Below are 19710 nucleotides of genomic sequence, written 5' to 3'. Positions count from 1 at the left end.
TATGTATTAAATGGCATGGTCTTTGTCTTTATATAGATACTTTAATTAAAATTCTTAGCCTGCATACTGTATATTAACTTTACCCATTACATACATTTTCTTCAAACGTGGGACAACCAAATAGTGAGTGAAGCCTTATTTATACAACGTAAAGATGGAGAAAATGAAAACTGATGTGCTAGGTTTAATAATTTTGTTTTTGTTTAAAGGCAGTTGACATAACCTCCAGTTTTCACATGTAGAGAGTTACTTAATTTTTTATATAACAATGGATGTTTAGCATTTAATATATTTCGGTTTCAGTTTTAAATATTTACAATCTATCTCTAATGTCCAATTTTCTGGCCCATCCAAAATTGGCACTACAGCTTAGATGGGAAGAGTGTTTGGGACACCTTAAACACATTGAAAACGTTATTTTTGTAATTACATTTGGTAACATTAGTTGTAAAGAAATTTCACCTGGAAAATATATTTTTTTTAAATATTCATTCCTGTAAATTTGTTCCAGTCCTGTCATTGCAGTTACTGTTCGCAAACTTGCATATTCACCCATGTTTCCAGTCTGTATGGAAAACTGTCTGCTTTGGTATCCTAACAGCGACCAGAATCTTGACGCATTTCCTCAGCCTTTTTCTGACCACAAGCAGTCTCACCTCACCAAACCATCAATCTCCAACCTGCTGGAACTGAAAACCCCTTGCTAGACTAGGTGGATTTACACAGAGACACCTGCATGTTGCAGCAAAATTCAATATGAATCGGGAAAGTGGGCATGGAGGTCGCACACAGAGGTTGCATTGGCTCCATACGGCAGCAGGGTGGGTTTTCACTCAGTCTCTTGGCAGTGGTTTTGGGTTAGAAGAGGGCATGTTGAATTGTTTGTGTTGGCCGCATGCTGTTTGTTTGAGCTTTAAATCTCTTGAGTTTTTCAGTGGCACCCAGTGGCCAGGAGCAACAGCGCAGCAGTAGCAACACAGCGTGGCTAGCTCGCCTGTCTTCGGTCCAACTCCCTGCTTAATGGTCTGATACATTAATAAGGCAATCAGAGGGCTAGTGTGGAGAGAACTGGAGCGGTTTCATTTACTATGTGCAAGAGGAGGCCAAATAGCGCTAAGTGCCCGCTAACCCCAGATTAAACTGAGCTTTGACTTCACAGTGCTGGGGCAGCGGTTCAATTCACTTCTGATAGTTTTTCATGCAATTTTGGAGAGCGCAACTGTGGGAAATGAAGAAACCATACATTTATAAACTTGCTGTGGTGTTAACATATGCAGTCATGTTTTAAAAGTGAAAACATAATTTTCATTAATCTTTTTTTCTAATGTGGCTACAAATGAGCCAAATTTCACTGTGTGGCGCTGTCTGGTCCATTAGTCTGCATCCTTATATTATATGAGATACGGGTCAAACCAGAGGCAGCATACAGGGGGGGGGAGATGGACCAATCATAGAAAAAATAAAAAGGAGAAATAGCTCAATATGGCAGCTAAATGGTATAGCCTCACCTTTCAGTTAAAAAAAGACCACTACTAAAAATGTATCCGACCCTTCTCCCCCTTCTTTTTTAAATTTTTTTTATTAAATTATTTTCATTTTACGTTATTTTTAAAATTGCCTGATATTTGCATACCAGTTTCCCATGGAGGAGCCCTAATATTATTACTAATTTAAACTTTCTTCATTAAAGTACAAAGGAGCTGCCTCAGGAGTATGCTGATGATATGCGAGAAAATGACCTATTTTACTCCAAAATCAAAACAAACAAACAAACAATAATACTTTGCATATAGACAATAAAGCCTATTTTTGAGCCAAATCTTAGACTTCATTTTTTTACATTGTGACATTATTTTCAAGACAACCATTTTACCTCCAAATCTCATTACTGCAATGCAAAAAAGATGGTCATTACTATATTCTCATTACCGCAACATTAAAAAGATACCATATTAAAATTGTTAAGTATGTATACACCATAGTAGCGCAAATACTGTACTGTAATAAATTTTTCACAGATTAAAAAAAGAAAAAAAAAAATGTGATTACACAGACTGACAGACAGACAGACACACAGAGCAGTGGCCAAAAGTATTGGCAGTGACATACATTTTGTGTTTCGCAAAGTTTCTGCTCCAGCTAACATCATTCACTAATCATATCAGCAGCACCTGGGAAAGTGTGAACGAGTACTATTCAGGTGAAATCACTCTATCGTTCTGATTGGATTATAAGAACAGACTGTTTGATATAAAAGGAGGGAAGAAGTGCTTCCAATCATTGTGTTCTTATTTGCAATGGTTACCTCTAAAGAAAGATGTGCAGCCATCATCGATTCGCATCAAAATGGCCTCACATGCAAGGAAATTGCTGCAAAGAATATTGCACCTGAAAGAACCAACCGGATCATCAAGAACGTCAAGGAGAGAGGTTCAACTGCAGTGAAGAAGGCTTCAGGACATCCCAGAGTGTCCAGCAAGTGCCAGGACCGTCTCCTCCTGAGGAGTCAGCTACGGAATCGTGTCACCACCAGAGCAGAGCTTGCTCAATATTGGCAGCAGGTTGTGTGAGTGAATCTGCCCACACAGTGAGGCGAAGACTTTTGGACAATGGCCTGGTGTCAAGAAGGGCAGCAACAAAGCCACTTCTCTCTCAAAAAAAAAAAAAAAAAGGACAGACTGAAATTCTGCAGGAAGTACAAGGATTGGACATCAGAAGACTGGTGCAAAGTTATTTTCTCTGATGAAGCCCCCTTCCGACTGTTTGGGACACCTGGAAAATCGATAGTCCGGAGAAGAAAAGTTGAATGCTACCATAAATCCGGTGTCGTGCCAACAGTGAAGCATACGGAGACCATCCATATGTGGGATTGATTTCCATCCAAGGGAGGGGACTCTCTCACAATTCTGCCCAAAAACACTGCCACAAATAAAGAATGTATCAAAACCTCCTGCAAGAGCAACTTCTCCCAACGATCCAGGAGAAATTTGGTGTTGATCTGTGCATTTTCCAGCATGATGGAGCACCATGTCACAAGGCAAGCGTAATAATGAAGTGGCTCGGAGATCATTACATTGAAATTTTGGATCCGTGGCAAGGCAACTCCCTGGATCATAATCCCATAGAGAGCCTGTGCTCAATCCTCAAAAGGCGAGTGGACAAGCAGAAGCCCACAAATTGTGATCAACTCCGAGCACTAATAAGTCAAGAATGGATCGCCATCAGTCAGGATTTGGTCCAGAAGCTGATATCCAGCATGACAGAGCAAATTGCAGAGGTTATGAAGAACAAGGGTCAACACTGTAAATATTGACTCTGCATATTTTGAATGTTTTTGCCAATAAAATCCTTTAAAACTTATGAAATGCTTATCATTGTTTTCCAGTATACCATAGAAACATGTGAAAAAAATTAATCTACAAATACTGAAGCAGCAAACTTTGCTGAACTAAAACTATGTCAATGCCAATATTTTTGGCCACGGCTGTATACACACACACACACACACACACACACACACACACACACACACACACACACACACACACACGCGCGCGCGCACACACACACATATAAATTTTTTTGTTTAATGAGAATCACTTTATTACATAATGTACACAGAAAATATCTGCCGGGGCTTTTACAAAGAGTATTGTCTGCTGAAAGGGACTTTGCTCCAACCAGAGCCACATTTGGCTTTAAAATGAGCCTGCTTTTAAACAAAAAATGTCAGCAGTTCAACCTTCTCTGCCTTGTGGTCACCTCAGACCTCAGGTGTTTGCAATCTATTTTGTAATCAGAGCTAACTGGGTGACTCATCTGTGCTCTTGTAGAAGGCATCCATATTCCTTTTCCACACACACAAAAAAAAAATAAAAAATTTGAAAAAAGTAAAAATACAAAGTAAATACTGAGATGGCCGTCTTTATTTTACAGTGTGCCTCGGCCAAGAGGAGGTCCAGTAAAATCCCTCCCCTTCTGAGCGGGTACAATTTCAAGCCCCAGCACAGCTGCTCAGTGGGCACAATGGGCTGATTCAGGATCAGTGCTGGTAGGTGGCCACAGACTAAACTCATCTAGGATCTGTTTTTCTGACCATAGCATTTAAAGTGAGGCCCATTTGAAAGCCACATTCGTAGCTGTGCAGCTGTCTGGTTAAAAGGAGACACCACATCACAGGGAGACGGGAGGGGGACCCTGGTCTGTTTTGAGAGCTGGTGGAGGTGGGGGGACAGATTAGAGCAGGTCAGGGACATGTGCATTGCGTCAGCTTTCGGATGAGAAAAGAAACCAAACACCCCGTACCTGTGCGAAAGCCAGTCAGGATGGTGTGTGTTTGTTTGTTGTTGTTGAGTGTGAAAAAAGAGAAGGCTGGGAAGGAACGTGTATATTTTTGGTCATTTAAATTAGGCAAAGCATAACCCCACTGGTACATGTCAATATACCAGCAAATATTTATAATAATATGCACCTTTTCTATCAAATTGACAACTTGCATGTTAACCAAAGAGAACTGAAACAAATGAAAATATGAAATAAAAAGAAATATATTAAAAGAACAGTTCACCCAAAAATGTTAATTCTCTGATCATTTACTCATCCTCAGGCCTTCCCAGATGTGTATGACTTACATTCTTCTGCAGAACACAAAGATTTTTAGAAAAATATTTCAGCTCTGTAGGTCCATACAATGCAAGTGAATGCTGACCAGAACTTTGAATCTCCAAATAGCACACAAAGGCGGCATACAATTTACCTCCAGTGGTTAAATCAATGTCTTCTAAAACTATCTAATCAGCTTTGGGTGTGAACAGACCAAAATATAACTCATTTTTCATGGTTCATCTTTGCAGTCTATAGACAAAATCATGATTTCAAGCTCAATTACACTTCCTAGTAATAGATAGATGCGCAGAGTGCTAAATGGCACTAGGAAGTGTAATCAAGCTTGAAATTATGGTCAGCAGATTTACAGTTGAAAAGGAGTTAAACCAGAATTAAACCAGTAGTCGTATGGATGACATTTATCTGTTTCGTTGAGCTTCAAAGTTTTGGTTACCATTTACCTGCATTGTATGAACCTACAGAGCTGTGATATTCTTCAATAAAATGTTTGTGTGAAAGTCATACACAACTGGGATGGCATGAGGGTAAGTAAATGATGAGAGAATTTTCATTTTTGGGTGAACTACACCTTTAACACAATGTGTCATGAAAACACACTTTAAAAGATAAACAAGTATGAGCCGTGGCCTTGTGTTTAGGACTATGATATGACAAGTATGAGTCGTGGTCCTCATATGGGCAAATCTCTAGTTGGGGCTTTGGTTATCGCTTCTTCTTCTTCTGTGTTTCCACATCTTTTCCTGTCTTCTCTCTACTATTGCCATCAGTAAATGTACATGACACCACTAGTCAAAAGTTTGGACACACCTATTTATTCTTTACTACTATTTTCCACGTAATAATGTGGAAATTGTGTAGTTAACCAAAATGTTAAACAAATCAGAACTAGCTTATATTTTAGCTTCTAACAGTCTGCCCAGACTTTTGACTGTAAACATGTTTTTTGTTTTGTCTGTTCACCGATCTATACCAACCTATGTTGATAGCGGTCTCCTGCTTGTCTCCAGTGAGGATCCAGATCTTAATATCAGCTTTCATGAGGGTTTCAATGGTTTCAGGGACCTTGTCTTGCAGTTTGTCTTCAATGGCTGTGGCCCCTAGCAGCTGCAGGTTCTGCAGAGACAGAGAGAGAGAGAGAGAGAGAGAGACAGAGAGAAAGACAAAACATCATACTCACTCAGGCTCAACACACTCATAAATAAAAACAATGCCCATCTTTTCTGTTCATAAACAAAATATCTAAGGAATAATGTTCAGTCAGCCGGTCAGTAATACAAAATAAACCCTGACAGTTTGATTATGATCTTTTATCACCCTGAATGGACTCAATTATAAGTAAAATGAAATATTGATTTAAATTAAAATGCCTGTATTAACTGAGAAGCAAGAGACTGCTGAGTGATACTGTATGAGGTCACGATTCTGATTGGTCGATGGCACCATCCAGTGGTCAGATTTTGCTCTGTAACAACCGCACAACCGGGGATTTAGATGTATCAGACCGCTCATCCGGGTTCTGCGAGCCGTCTCTCCTGCTTCTCGGCTCTCTGTGCAATCTCTTTAAGTAAACTAATAAAATAATTTAAATGCAAATAATTGTTTCATGTCCTTTATTTGTTTATTTGGCAAGTAGTCTTGTAGGCTGAACAACGAAGAGCCAGACGGTCATTTTAAAGTAAACAACAGAACGTCGACACACACTGGAGATGGATTCAGCTGTTCAGCAATTTCTTTCTTCTCAAATTACATAATTTCCATGTCCATATATTTATTTATTTGGTTAGTAGCCTTGTAAAAAGTGGGATAATGTACAGTCATCTGGTTATCGCAAAATAAACCCCTTCAGGGTGATACAGGACCCCTCCGCTTCGTGTTGGGTCCTAATCACCCTGTCGGAGTTTACTGTGTGATAACAACTGGCTGACTATACATTATCCCTTACATATTTAATTCCAGCAGGAAACAGAATTACACTTTCACTTCCAAAAATATCTTAAAAATACACCTTTTATTTTAATATTACAAAATTGTTGCAGTGGTGTGCTGAAAACAGAGCTTTATCATTCATTTCTGCTGGTATTTTTCTATGGTCAGCTGACTATCTTTACAGTTAGATGCAAATGTAGGACCAGAGGGGGTTTAAGAATATGTGCGATTTAGGTGTTGTGTGTGTTTGATGACGTTGCAGGGTATTCCAAATGAACTAGTTTTGTCAAGTGAAGTGAACTTCAACAAATATCCCATGAGTAGGGAGCAGAGAACACAGCGCAGGGACCCTGTGAACTGAAACACAGCTAAAGAGAAAAAGAAGGAGACAGAGAGTGGACAGCGTGTTTTTCCCAGGAAGCCCCAAGTTTTTTTGACCATATATGATCCTACTTGGGGCGGACAAGATTTTGACAGGAGCCTTGAGAGGAAAATTAGCTGCAGCAAAAGAGAGAATAAGTCAGAAAGTGGGGGAGAGGAAGAGAGTGGCAGAGAGTAAACAGTCTCATCGAAGATTGTATCCGGCTCTGAGTGATACGTTTCAGGCAGGTGTTTGGATTTGGTGTGGCCTGTACTTTACATAATCCTCTGTATACAGTAAAGCTCACACAAATTTGACAGAGTTTTGGGGGGATTGTGAGAGTAATCTAAGGAGTTCTGTAGAATGGATATAAAATATGGTGTTAATTAGACCTGTGAGAGCTCTACACTCTTAAAGCATGATCAAATTAGAAATACTGTATCTAATAAACAAACATGTATAGGGTGGAGTTTTGAAAATTTTCGAACTTCTGCTCAAAAAGGAAATCAGATGTTTTAAAATACTTTTTCTACTTGCTAGAACATTAGGTGCCACGGCCGCCACCTTCTGGTAGACAGATGTAATCACACCTGTCAAAGCAGAAGCTTTTATGTGAAATGATTGATTAGCTCTATTTGCTGTGAAAAGTTGGCAGCGCTGCTTTTGTCGGTGATTAACGATGGTGGTCGGCCATATTTGAGCAGCGCTTCCAGAGCCCAGCTTTCCACAGGTCCACCACTGTGCTGTCCTCAACATTTGAGCCTAATCGTTTATACTTTACAAATGCCATGAGAGCCCAGTCTGCATTGATCAAACTGAAGCTCTGTGTGTCTATGGAACTGTTCTGAGACGCGCCAAACTAAACGCCCTACAGAAGAAGACAGCCCGGCTGAACAACCTGCAAGCTGTCCTCAAATCTCCCTGCTGCGATGTTGGTTTTTCCTCACATCTGCAGACTACATAGTAATTCATGAACAGGTAGCACACTTATGAAGGCAAGTTTTGATTTGTAGTCCAAGTTAAATGTAAAGAGTATCTTATAACTGCCAATTTTTTAATGACTACAAATACAGAGTATGTTTTGAACATGTAGTTACAGCTCTCCTTCGATTACACTGCACAGGCTAAAACCCATTCTTATAGACTATTCTTGGCATTACAAATGGTGAACTGGTTGCAGAAGATGTTATGGGCTTTTCAGACAGAATGCATTCTTGTGCTAAAAAAGCTAAACACAGCGCAATGAATTAAGCAGAACGCAGGTGTCTCAAGACAAGCTTGCAATCCCAAGCATTCTAAGGAGTGTTTGTGTACTTGTATAGAGTATGTTTCTGTTGTCTGGGGGACATCATGTCTCAGTGACTCACCTTTTCAATCAGTTCATAGCTTTCCTCCAGCTTGAGTGCCCTGTTCTGGAGAGACGTTGAGGCATGTTGATGTACCTCCAGCCACTGCTGGTATGATGATTCTGATATGTCGGTCACAGCGAAACACAGTGTGCGCAGACCTACAGAAACACACAAACACAAATATATGAGCTTTTCAGATATGCTAATAACAAAACCTTCCATTCCTCCAAAATCCTTTTCTTCTAATCTTCACCAAGAAGGAAGCCCTTCTTTCTGTTTTTAGACTGTTGCCAACACAACTGGGTGGATGATCTCCTCTCAACATTAATAATATATACAGAATGTTTAAAGTGTGTAATTTCTGGTTCACTGGCATTGCCAAATGGTATTGCAAAAATAACTAGATAGGTAAAATTTGGACAATCTGGACAATCAAGACAAAAAGTTGATGATGGCCAGTGGTGTAGTTGTGAATGAAGATTTTTTTTAAAGTATATACAGTATATACTGTGTATATTTTGCATAAACTATAAAATGTTATGGTCTGCTGTAGTCCTGTATAAAAATACAAAATACATGCCAGGGTAAGAGCTTCTTGCTTGCATTATGTAAAGTACAGTACTAAAAATAATGGTGTGGTGGCTTAATACACAGTACTGTATATCTATTTAAATTAATAGGTTTAAATGTATGTTTTTATTACTAGTAAAATGGGTAAAACTTAATAATTAATCTAATTAATAAACTAATATATACATACTGTATATACAAAAGCTGTAAAGCAGTGTGTAGTTATATGAATGTAGTAATGTTCACGTTAAATATCTTTAAATAACAGATATAGGTGCAAATAGCACCTGCCACAAAGCGTGACTATTTGTACTCCAATAGTCTGGTGGAAACACCCCCCCAACTGTCTCCTCAATGGTGAGGTGTGTAAAGATGCTGTGGATATGCATTTCTTGTACAGACGACCTGGGTTCGATTGCCCATTTTGCCCCAGTTTTTCCATAATCCCATTTTCCCTTAATATTTCCTTTAATACTACTTTTAATAATAAATCAAATTAATATAAAGGTTGATTTCCTCACAGTGATTTGGTCACAGTGCTGTCAGGGAGTTGAGACAAAGGTTTGATTTGGATCAAATTAACCACGTCTTTTTGGCAGAAACCATAGTTTTAATGCAATTAAACTTAGTAATATGATGTAAATAATGTAGTAACCTTGTTTAATTTTGTGGTTACTATTATTTTACTACAAAATACTATGGTGATACTATGGTTACTGTAGTAATGCCATGGTTAATTTTTACAAGGCAAGGTTAGGTAAATGCATAGATATGTTCACATTTAACAGCAAAGTACATTTACAGCACAATTTATGACGACTGTAGTACTTCTGCCGCATCAGCATTTCAGTAACGCTAGAAATATCCCACCCCTAACTGAAATGGAAAATATGATTGGATAGCAATTCTTGCCCATGCATTCAGGTCATCAATCCCGTCTGCCACTACACTGTGCAGGTTTAGAGAGGAGCACTGTACACTTTTTCAAAAGCCTACTCGTTGTTCTGGCGGCCATACGTATCATTACTCATTTTAGGTGAGCATGCGCAAAATCCTTAGATAGGTGGGAGTACACTTGCGTATGTGCTAGACTTCTACTGATATTGGCTTTTTCTGAAGGTTAAGACAGACAAAGAGAGAGAAAGAAATAGATAGACAGAGAGAGAGAGAGAGAGATAAAGAGAGAGATACAGAGAAAGACAGAGTTAAATACAGACAGAGAGACAGACAGAAAGACAGACTGATAGACCGCCAGACAGACAGATAGATTAAAGGTATATTACTACAGCTTTAAAAGCAAAGGTATTGATTGCTTGAGGTTTCCAATTAAACTACTATAACTTCACTCTTCCACCAGGGGGCGGTCTATTCATAAGAGATTGAAGTTGGAGCACCAACCATTCATACTGCAGCACAGCAATTCATTCAAGCACACACTGATCATTCCTTCCTCCCCTGATATTTAGCTCCCATTGATCTAGTGGAAAAGTCCTGCTATGAGAGGATCTGGCAACATGTCACCCACACCTACAGTGATTTTATTTGATTGTGGGTGCAAAATATACTAACATTCGATTGTGGTTGTTCAGAAAAGAGAAAGCTGATACTAGGTGTGTGTGTGTGTGTGTGTGTGTGTGTGTGTCCTCTCACCCTCTGTGGCAAACTGTTCCAGGTGTTTCAGGGTGATGTCCTTGTATCTGGAGCTGTCGGCTAATCGCTCATAGATCACTGTGTCCTGGGAGACAAAAACATGGGGTGTAATTCTGCTCTGCGTTTTATAGATCCATGAATGTAGCAGAGTGAAAAAGATTGATAACAAATGTCTGACTAATCCTACATTCATTCTCTCTCCATCATGAGCACATTCATTTACAGACATTTCTCCCAGTTTTGATGCATTACACAACAGCTGGGAATGGAAAGCATCTCCTCTTTGCATTCTCTATCTGAGCACTTAGAGCTTCCAGCACTCTCTTATAACATATGCTGCTGTTTTTTCACATGCATACACACTCAGATCAAGATTATATAGAAAATAGATAAAAAAATATATAAATATTAGCTGAGTATGAAAACAATAGAAGTCAATGAAAACTCTACACCATAATACAAACAATTGTCTAATTTTGTTGTGCACTGAGCAGCAAGAGAACACTCGAAAGCACTGCGACTTTGCTTTTAAGTGTCTGACGTCTCTCTATTGCCATAGCAACAGACAGATACTCACAGCTCCTTTGCAATAAAGGCGGATCTTTCCTGATGGAGTGCGCATAATGACTGACATCCTCTTTCTGGTACTGTTGGGGGAGGGGGGGGGGTCAGGGTTAGACACAGAAAACCACCATCATCCCTATCATAATCACTGACATCATCTTTACTATAAGGAAAGATGGTGCTATTAATACAGCAACATCCTCATTGTGAATGGACAGAGCTGAACAATTGAAAATGGAAATTAAAACATGAGAAAATGCAGCAATTGCTGTAACATAGTTTACCTTGTGAATTCCAAAACATGCAGTAGATCATATTTCTCCTCCTTTTCAAGCTGAAAGACAGAGAGAGATAGAAGACCGTAAAGACACTTTGACACTATGACAGATTCCTGTACAATTCGATTTTTAGGGGATTTAAATGGATGTTCATTGGATGAGAGGCTCTAAACACATAATTTTATGTCCTGCCCGGATGCCATGCTTCTATGGGAGTATATTGTAGATTCCTGAGTGCTATTTGCATGGGGAAAAGCATCTGCACATTTGGCTTTCAACCAATGTATTTTTGTGCCGCCTGGAAGCTCGGCTTCTCTATATGATGTTTGGTCAAGCCCTTAAACGGAAAGGACTTCGCAACAAACGATTGCTTCCCCACTTCTGAAAAGCACCAGCCACTTTGACTTGCTCTCTACTTTGACACTGCTTCATGTTCCCTATGTCATCAATACTCCTGCCCACTGATTGCCATCGCAAATATATCTCCTGCATATAAATGTAATAGCAGAATCTCTACTGGATGACGCATCTCTAACATTGCATGGTATATACCATCATGCAACCCAGCCCCACCATTCTGTTATCTAATTTTAAGCACACATAAAGTTTTAATTGCTTTTGCTGGACCCATGTGTCTTATAGAATGAGTATTGGTTTGGGGGGCTGTCTTGCATTGAAAGACCAGAACTAGAGCGTTATAGCCTGGGGATTGCGAGACTCACCCTCTTACACTGGTGCTGCCATCAAATTAAGCAATTACAGCTGCAAAGTGTGACTTCTTGCTCCCAGGTCTGAGAAAACAGCAGTGCTTTCAGTCTCACTAATTAAATTTTTTCTAATCTTCGCTCACAGTAAGTTTCTATTAAGTGCCTGATGCAGATATCTGAAGAACATCGACCGGACCTCTGCTTATTCCTTCCAGTGTTTCAAACAAAAAACCTTTTTCATTGCAACTAAAGAAAGAGTGAAAACAGAGAGCTACTGCATGCTTCTGCATCACATCACATGATCCTTAGTGCTTCTTCATTGAGACAGTGTGCAATGTGAGAAAATCACGTCCAAAAGTGCAAAACACTGCCTAAAAAATACAGCATCACTCCTCCAACCATCAATTTCAAACCAAAATGAACTTATAATTGAACTGGATATTATCAGAACTGGTCATTTAAAATCACAGGTAATCTGTGATATTGGTAAAGATTTATGATTCAGATGGATTTCAAGATACTCAGGGACAAAAATACTGCAGTCATACGGGTGGAACATAGCTGAAGACCTACAATATGTGAAAACGCTCTGAGGAATCCTGCGCTCTCAAAAGAACACTTAATATTTTATCTAAAGATCCTCAGAAGAGTTCCAGTCTGGGTCGAAGAGGTCCATTTCGCTGCAGAAATGCGCCAGACTAATAACTACTCACTGATGTTGCTGATCCAGCAAGCACTGCAGACCTTTAACCTGTTTGTCAACTCCTTCAGTTAACTCCTGAGGGCCGCCCCGGTCATCCAACTAGTGCTGTTCATAATCAAGGACATTGGCATCCTGTTTAACGTGATCATCATTCTTCTCGTGATGTTTAACACATACATGTTTCAGGTGGGACTGGTGTCCCTGTTAATGGAGCTATTCAGAGCACTGCTTATGCTGTCTGCACTTTACCTGACTTTCAGCATCTGCTTTCACTGTTGGATCATGAACCTGAGGTGGATGGAGTCCAAACATTTCGTAAGGATGGATGGTTTGCAGGTACTCTTTGTCTTCCATAGACTGGCTGCTGTGTTGTACTACTACTTCTACAAACACACAACCGAGTACCTGGGAGACCCCAGACTTTACGTAGATTCTCCGTGGCTACGTGACGCATTCACTAGAGCACGACAGTGAGCTCCGATAGTGACAAACTACTTAAAGTTAATGTTAAAAAACATTACTGATGACTTGTTTTCCAAAGTCTTTGAATAATAACCAGGAATTTCAAGAAAACTAAATACAGGCTTTGAGCAGGAGAAAAACTCAGGACAGCAGTTGACAGCACATGTTTCTCTTGCATACAAAGACATTTGTAGCTTTTTTCTGACCAAGTTCTTGGCTTTTCTAAGTTAAGACTTTACAATCACTTTGAAGCTGAAATGTGCCACTAGTGCACCTTATAAAATTGCAAAATAATAACTTATTACACTCCCCCAATCAGCCATTGGTCAGTCTAGCAGGTAGCCCCACCCTAAACTCACACCATTCGTTGAGCCAGTGTTGTTATGCCTGGCCTAGTTACCGTGGTTTTATTGTACAGAAAGGTTTCGTAAACTTCAGTTTGCCTTTTGAGAAGTGGAGCTGGGGAGAATCACCATTGTTTTTATAGTTTAATTTTAGATGTTTCAACAAGTTTTTAACATTTTGTTTGTAAATGTGTCTTTTAAGCAAACTATTCAAAAAAAGACTGATATTAAACAATTATTTAAATATTGATCTGTTTGTCATCCACACTTATCATATCGCTTCTGAAGACATGGAGTAAACATCTGGAATTGTATGGATTATTTCTATGCTGCCTTATGTGCTTTTTGGACCTTCCGAGGTTTGGTCACCATTCTCTTGTATTGTGAGGTGCAACAGAGCTGAAATATTCTTTTAAAACCTTTCATTTGTGTTCTGCAGAAGAAAGTCATTCACATCTAGGATGGCATATAAATCTGAGATACCATCATTTCATCCAAACAGCCATTGTAGCCAAATAGATTCAATATTTTAAAGACATTAAATATAAATCTATTTTAAAATATTTAGTTTTTTACTAAGGAAACAAAAGGGTTAAAACACAATAATTTTCATTGATATGCACATTTACATTTATATTTCATATACAGTGATATAAATTAGCTTAATATAAATGCATTATGTACCTTCATATGTTTTTACTAATACATTTTTGTGAATGAACAGGGTGTGAAAAGGCACTTCGCTGACTTATTTTTGAACCTTAATTGAACATTGCATAATGCTAAATTATTAAAGTGGGACACGCCATGTTTATTATTATAATATAAATCTGAATTATAATTATTATTCTGATAATTAGATTTTCATTATACAAAAGCAATATATTTATGTCCTGTGGCATAACACTTCATCACCTGGGGCTTTTATTTTGACACTAAAAGTGCTGTCGTATTTACTTTAACTTGAAAAGGAGCTTTTATTTTGACACAGAAAAAGTGACGTGTATTTAACGGTTTACAATGTTCTGCATTTCCTGAAATGCTATAATCTTCTCCTATTCTGTTATTCTGTGCCGCATTGTAGATTTGTATAATAACTTAAGCGGTAATTAATTGATGTTTCTTTAACCTGCATTACTTTGATTTCACAATGCAAATGCAACACGTGAGGCCAGCAAGTCACCGGTTTAATCTGAATGAAAATTTAAGTTATTTTGATGAATTGCACAGCCCTGAAAGATCGTGAAATTAGTCTACTGAAGCGCTCTTTATGAAACTATATATATATATATATATTGGGGCAGTGGTGGTGCAGCGGTTAAGACTCTAGCTTACTGACCAGAAGGTCGGGGTTCAAGACGCAGCACCACCAAGATGACACTGTTGGGACCTTGAACCTATCTGCTCCAGGGTTGCCATATCATGGCTGACCCTACACTCTGACCACAGATTAGCTGGGATATGTGAAAAATATATATATATAATTTCATTGTATATGTGCAAATGTATATAATGTGTGACAAAAATAAAGGCTATTGTCCAGCCCTAGGTCACACTGCATAAATCAATGAAACAGAAATGCATTTTATTGTCTCTAATGTCTTGGCTTATTTGTAGTCACCAGTCTTTTTCTCTCATCACATTAAATTGAGACTGCAAACACACAACTAATCTCTATATAAAATGTATTTTCTTTTGCTGTGGTGCAGTTCAGGAAAAACTTAGTATAGATTGAGAGAGGGTTATTAATTTCAGACAACAAGAATGTTTGGTATTCAATGACTCAGTGCTCTTAATGCAGTTACCACAAGTCTGCAATGACTTCTTCTGTATCATACATTACAATAAGGAAATAATGGATCTGTTGATGTGGGACAGCGCCATACAAATTGCCTGTAATAGTTCTCCACAGTGTAAAGTGTGAGCGAGCTCTGCAGCTTGACAGAGGGTGAGTCATGCTCCCGGGGCAAATCATCGTCTATTCCCAGGATGTCTCTACTTACCAACTCAACAATAACACAGTCTGGAGTTCTCCCAGAAAACACGAATCCCAGGTTATGTGCTGCACGTACCAGAGCACCTTCATCTGTGAAACAAGACAGCATGTGGTCAGGGCAGGTGATGGTTAAGTTGCACTGGATAAAAATGTCTGCCAAATGACTACTTCCTTACAACACTTCTTACTTACAACATGGAAACTAGCCATTATTTTACATATTTTGCAGTGGTGGCTTAGCGGTTAAAGCTCTAGGTTACTGACAAGAAGGTCGGGGTTCAAGCCACAGCACCACCTAGATGCCACTGTTGGGGCATGGAACAAGGCCCTATCTGTGCCCTGACACCAGCTTAGTTGGGATATGCAAAATAAATAAATAAAATATTTCACTGTATATATGCAAAAAATATATATATAATAATTATAATGTGTGACAAAATAAAGGCTACTTCTTCCATGAACAATGATTTGTATATTGCAGGTGGTACTAAGGGGAAGGACATTCTAGAGAGCATTTGATCTGTGGTCCATTTTAAAATGCATAAATCTGATCAAGGTTGATTTTGGCAACTCTAAGGTAGTACAGTAGCTAATAGATGGCTTTAAAATGCAACAAAACGTAACATTTTTTTTTATTTAATCTGGTCTTTAAAATTGGATCAATCTTTCCATTTCTCTCTAAAGCAGGTCTCACTATTATTCAAGATGCACTGTGACTCTGAAGGAAAATTAAAATGTCTGGTTAATGCAAAGGTAATTATGCATAACCATGAGGTGTCAAATGCAAACCAGCCAAGAGTGAACCAGCATTAATTAACTCATCTCTTACTTCGCTGCAATACAAGTTTTACATTCATCAATGCCTCCAGTAGACTGTTGTGAGGCTACATGATTAATGCACCAGAACAGATTCACAACACAGTTCTCAGTCTAAGCTCGAAACTGATATCTCCAAGATATTTGAAAACCAAATCAGTCCCACTAGACAGAAAAACAGGAAATTAAGAGTACAGAGCAGCTGCCCTCTTCACTTCCTCTTCACTCTTTACCAGAACAAAATCTAAAAAGGCCACAGCTGCCTATCGTGGCAAAGAGCTAGTTTACCAAGGGTGTGGGAAAGCAAAAATAAGTGTTTAGACGAAGACCTAAGACACTGAGAAAGAATGAGGTGAAGACTCGATAATCTTGGAGACAAAGACACAATGATCTCTTTGTCAAAGAGTTCTTGCATTTTTTTTAATTAAATATAGCTGCCTTCAAGTGCACATGGGAAAATTGTCCATTTTTGTCTAAATTGTCTACGCTAAAAATGTCTAAATTTGTCAGTTGTTATTATGACTTGACACATTCAAGTCTGAAACAAATACAAAAGCATACCCAAACCAAAACTATGTCAAAAGCTATTTATTTCCACATAATGCATAAATATACTCTATGCAAGTACATGATTGCCAACACTTCTAGCGATGCAAGCCCGATTTTGTGAGTTGTTGCATTCAAAAATACTTTAGACCACACTTCATAATACAAGTAAAGCAAGTATGTATTGCATGCTAGGGTTGGGAATCATAAGGAATTTTATGATTGCAGTACTTTTTGTACAGAGCAGAAATAACTAATCAGAAATACATTTAATGGAGTTCCTGTAAAATGTGTGTTTGCAGACTTTTTAGAGAAATAATTACAATCCAATAATAGATCCTTAATCTATTTTAAGTAAAGAAATCTAAACCAACACAAAATGTGATGGCATATTTCATTTATTTTTTATACAATTCCACTTATTACAAAAAAACTTGTGTATCTTTAATTATACATTGTCATTTGAACAACCAGTCAGTAACTGAACTGTTTGATTTGATAGAGAGATCATCATTAAATAAACAGAAACCGTTCCAGAGACAGTTTAGACTTTGTTTTTTAGCCTAATGTTGTACTTCAGGCTTGTGAGACTTCAATAGTTATTAATTCGTTTTAGAGTTGGGCATTCATAACTTGCACATCAGTATAAGATGACTTGTATATAGGAAGCGCTGTGCTTCGTGCTGTAGATTCAAAAGAACCGGCTAATTAGAATGGTGAGTTTTCTCTTCTTTTAATGGAAGAGCAACAGTTTGAAATACAATAATGCTGAGCAAGTTCAAGTCGATATACTCACTTCACCTTAACTGAACATCAATATATCCAGTTTAATATGGAGGACAAAACATGCAAAAATAATAAATAAATACATAAATAAATAAATGTAATAATAAGAAAATAAATAAAGGAATAAATGTCTTGATAAAACAAATATAATTCGTTTTTAAAGAAAGTTATTCCTGAATGTATTTTTGTATGACTTTTTTTCCTTTATTTATTATTTTCTCTTTTTATTTTTATTCTTTAAAACATTTTTATTCTTTCATTTGTTTTTGTTTTTTTATTATTTATTTATGCATTCATTTATTTTTATATTTATTTATTCCCATATTTATAATATCCCCATATTTATTTATTTTTGTATTTATTCTTACATTTCTGTCTCTTGTATGATAATGATGTGGGCGGGTCCTGCTTACCATTGGCTTATTGTAGACTGAAGCATGTACTCGATTACTCTTGACTTGTTTTGATGTGACGTCAGGTCATAGCAATATCATGTAAACTATAGTTATTTGTGGGGCTAAAAACATAAGAGCTTAAGTCAATCCAAGATTTATTGGTATACTACAATCCAAAAATAAATGGGGAGCTGTTTCTTCAACAAAACCACAAAATGAGCAAGTTTCATAAATGATATGATTTAACCTTGTCCTTTTCTTTTTTTTCTGCGTATATAACTTCATATTTTGATGTCTGCAAATCCATAATATTGTTTTCTGTTATGATTGTTCATTGTAAAAGATACAACCATGCTTCATTTCCCTGATCGTTTATGCATACATCTGCAATAAAAAAATATATATAGCTGACTCTTCACATATATCTAGAGAGTTGCGACACTTGCGAAGGAAGTCGATAACCACACATCAAATGACTGTTTCATTTAGAGTAGTGGTGCTTATTGATGTTTTAGGAGAGCTGTATGCTGGTATGAATGTCGTAGCACATCCTGGATTGTTAAACTCTCTGCAAAACTTTTCCCTGCATATTCAAAATCTGTGCGAGTCAGCGGGGGCTAAGGTGGACGTCCATCTGCTCCCGATAAGTACTAGAGCTCTGACGCATCCAATGATGCACTGAAGCTCCGCAAGGACCGCCTCCCTCATTTGTACATGTTGCACACAGAAAAGTAAAAATAAATACATGTATAAATAAATAAATATATATGGGAATATATAAATATGGAAATAAATATATGTGGGAATAAATAAATATAAAAAATAAATTAACACATAAATAAAAAAAATATGCAAAATAAATGAATAAATAATTAAAAGTTAAAAAGAATAAAAATAACGTTAAAAATAAATATAGAAAATAATAAAGGAATAAAGACATATAATAATAAATTCAGGAATAAATTTGATTAAAAACTAATTATATTTGTTTTATCAAGACATTTATTCATTTATTTATTTTTTTATGATTACATTTATTCATTAATTATTTATGCAGGTTTGGGCCTCCATAGTTTAATGGCAGAGACTTTAGAATCGCCCCCTTGAGTACTGAGGTTTGTTATCGGCATATTAACGCAATAGTGCACATTGCATTTTCAAACAAACTGCACGTTGGCAATGCATTAGCCAAGTGCTCGCATGTACATACATGTACTTGTGTAAAGTACGTTTCTGGCCTTACTGAATGCACCTGCATCACTTCTGCACAACCTATGATTTTTGCATGCTATCTAGCAAATAATTATCATAACACAAAATGTGAATGGTGAGCCATTCGCTTTACATTAGCCGACTAAAAGCTATGCCATAGCCTTCCCAATCCCAACACCTAAATATAATAGTAAAAGCATTGAAATTTAAATATCTTTGCAAAGCCATTCACTGCAATCAATTGCATACATTATTTGGTTTCTGCTAGCTTGCATGTGGACATGCCCTATCTAACGTCACAACTCTGGTATCATTGAGAATTCCCAATTGTAAATATGATTTCTCTTGGTAATTCGTGTGCATTAAAACTAATAATTATGATATTTTCAACAGCACTTGAAGGCTACCTATGTTTCACA

General features: G+C 37.6%; 1 protein-coding gene and 1 pseudogene across 3 annotated transcripts in view; one reads left to right on the top strand and one right to left on the bottom strand.

Annotated features, from left to right (window-relative positions):
* The window catches only part of LOC127617163 (phospholipid-transporting ATPase IA), a 197135-nt gene that overhangs the window by 74011 nt on the left and 103414 nt on the right, over window positions 1–19710 (bottom strand). For all 3 annotated transcript variants that reach the window (XM_052089080.1, XM_052089078.1, XM_052089079.1), the window contains 6 exons: window positions 15544–15626; window positions 11331–11380; window positions 11060–11129; window positions 10483–10567; window positions 8281–8420; window positions 5601–5739 (listed from right to left, as the gene is read on the bottom strand). In XM_052089080.1, the coding sequence (XP_051945040.1) occupies window positions 5601–5739; window positions 8281–8420; window positions 10483–10567; window positions 11060–11129; window positions 11331–11380; window positions 15544–15626 (567 nt within the window). The remainder of the gene's footprint in view (window positions 1–5600; window positions 5740–8280; window positions 8421–10482; window positions 10568–11059; window positions 11130–11330; window positions 11381–15543; window positions 15627–19710) is intronic.
* Window positions 12720–13208, top strand: LOC127617177 (transmembrane protein 138-like; annotated as a pseudogene).

This window comes from Xyrauchen texanus, chromosome 23 (genome assembly GCF_025860055.1).
Source record: "Xyrauchen texanus isolate HMW12.3.18 chromosome 23, RBS_HiC_50CHRs, whole genome shotgun sequence".
Classification (NCBI taxonomy): Eukaryota; Metazoa; Chordata; class Actinopteri; order Cypriniformes; family Catostomidae; genus Xyrauchen; species Xyrauchen texanus.
The sequence above is the reverse complement of the archived record's forward strand: the minus strand, read 5'-3'. Positions and strand labels throughout refer to the sequence as shown.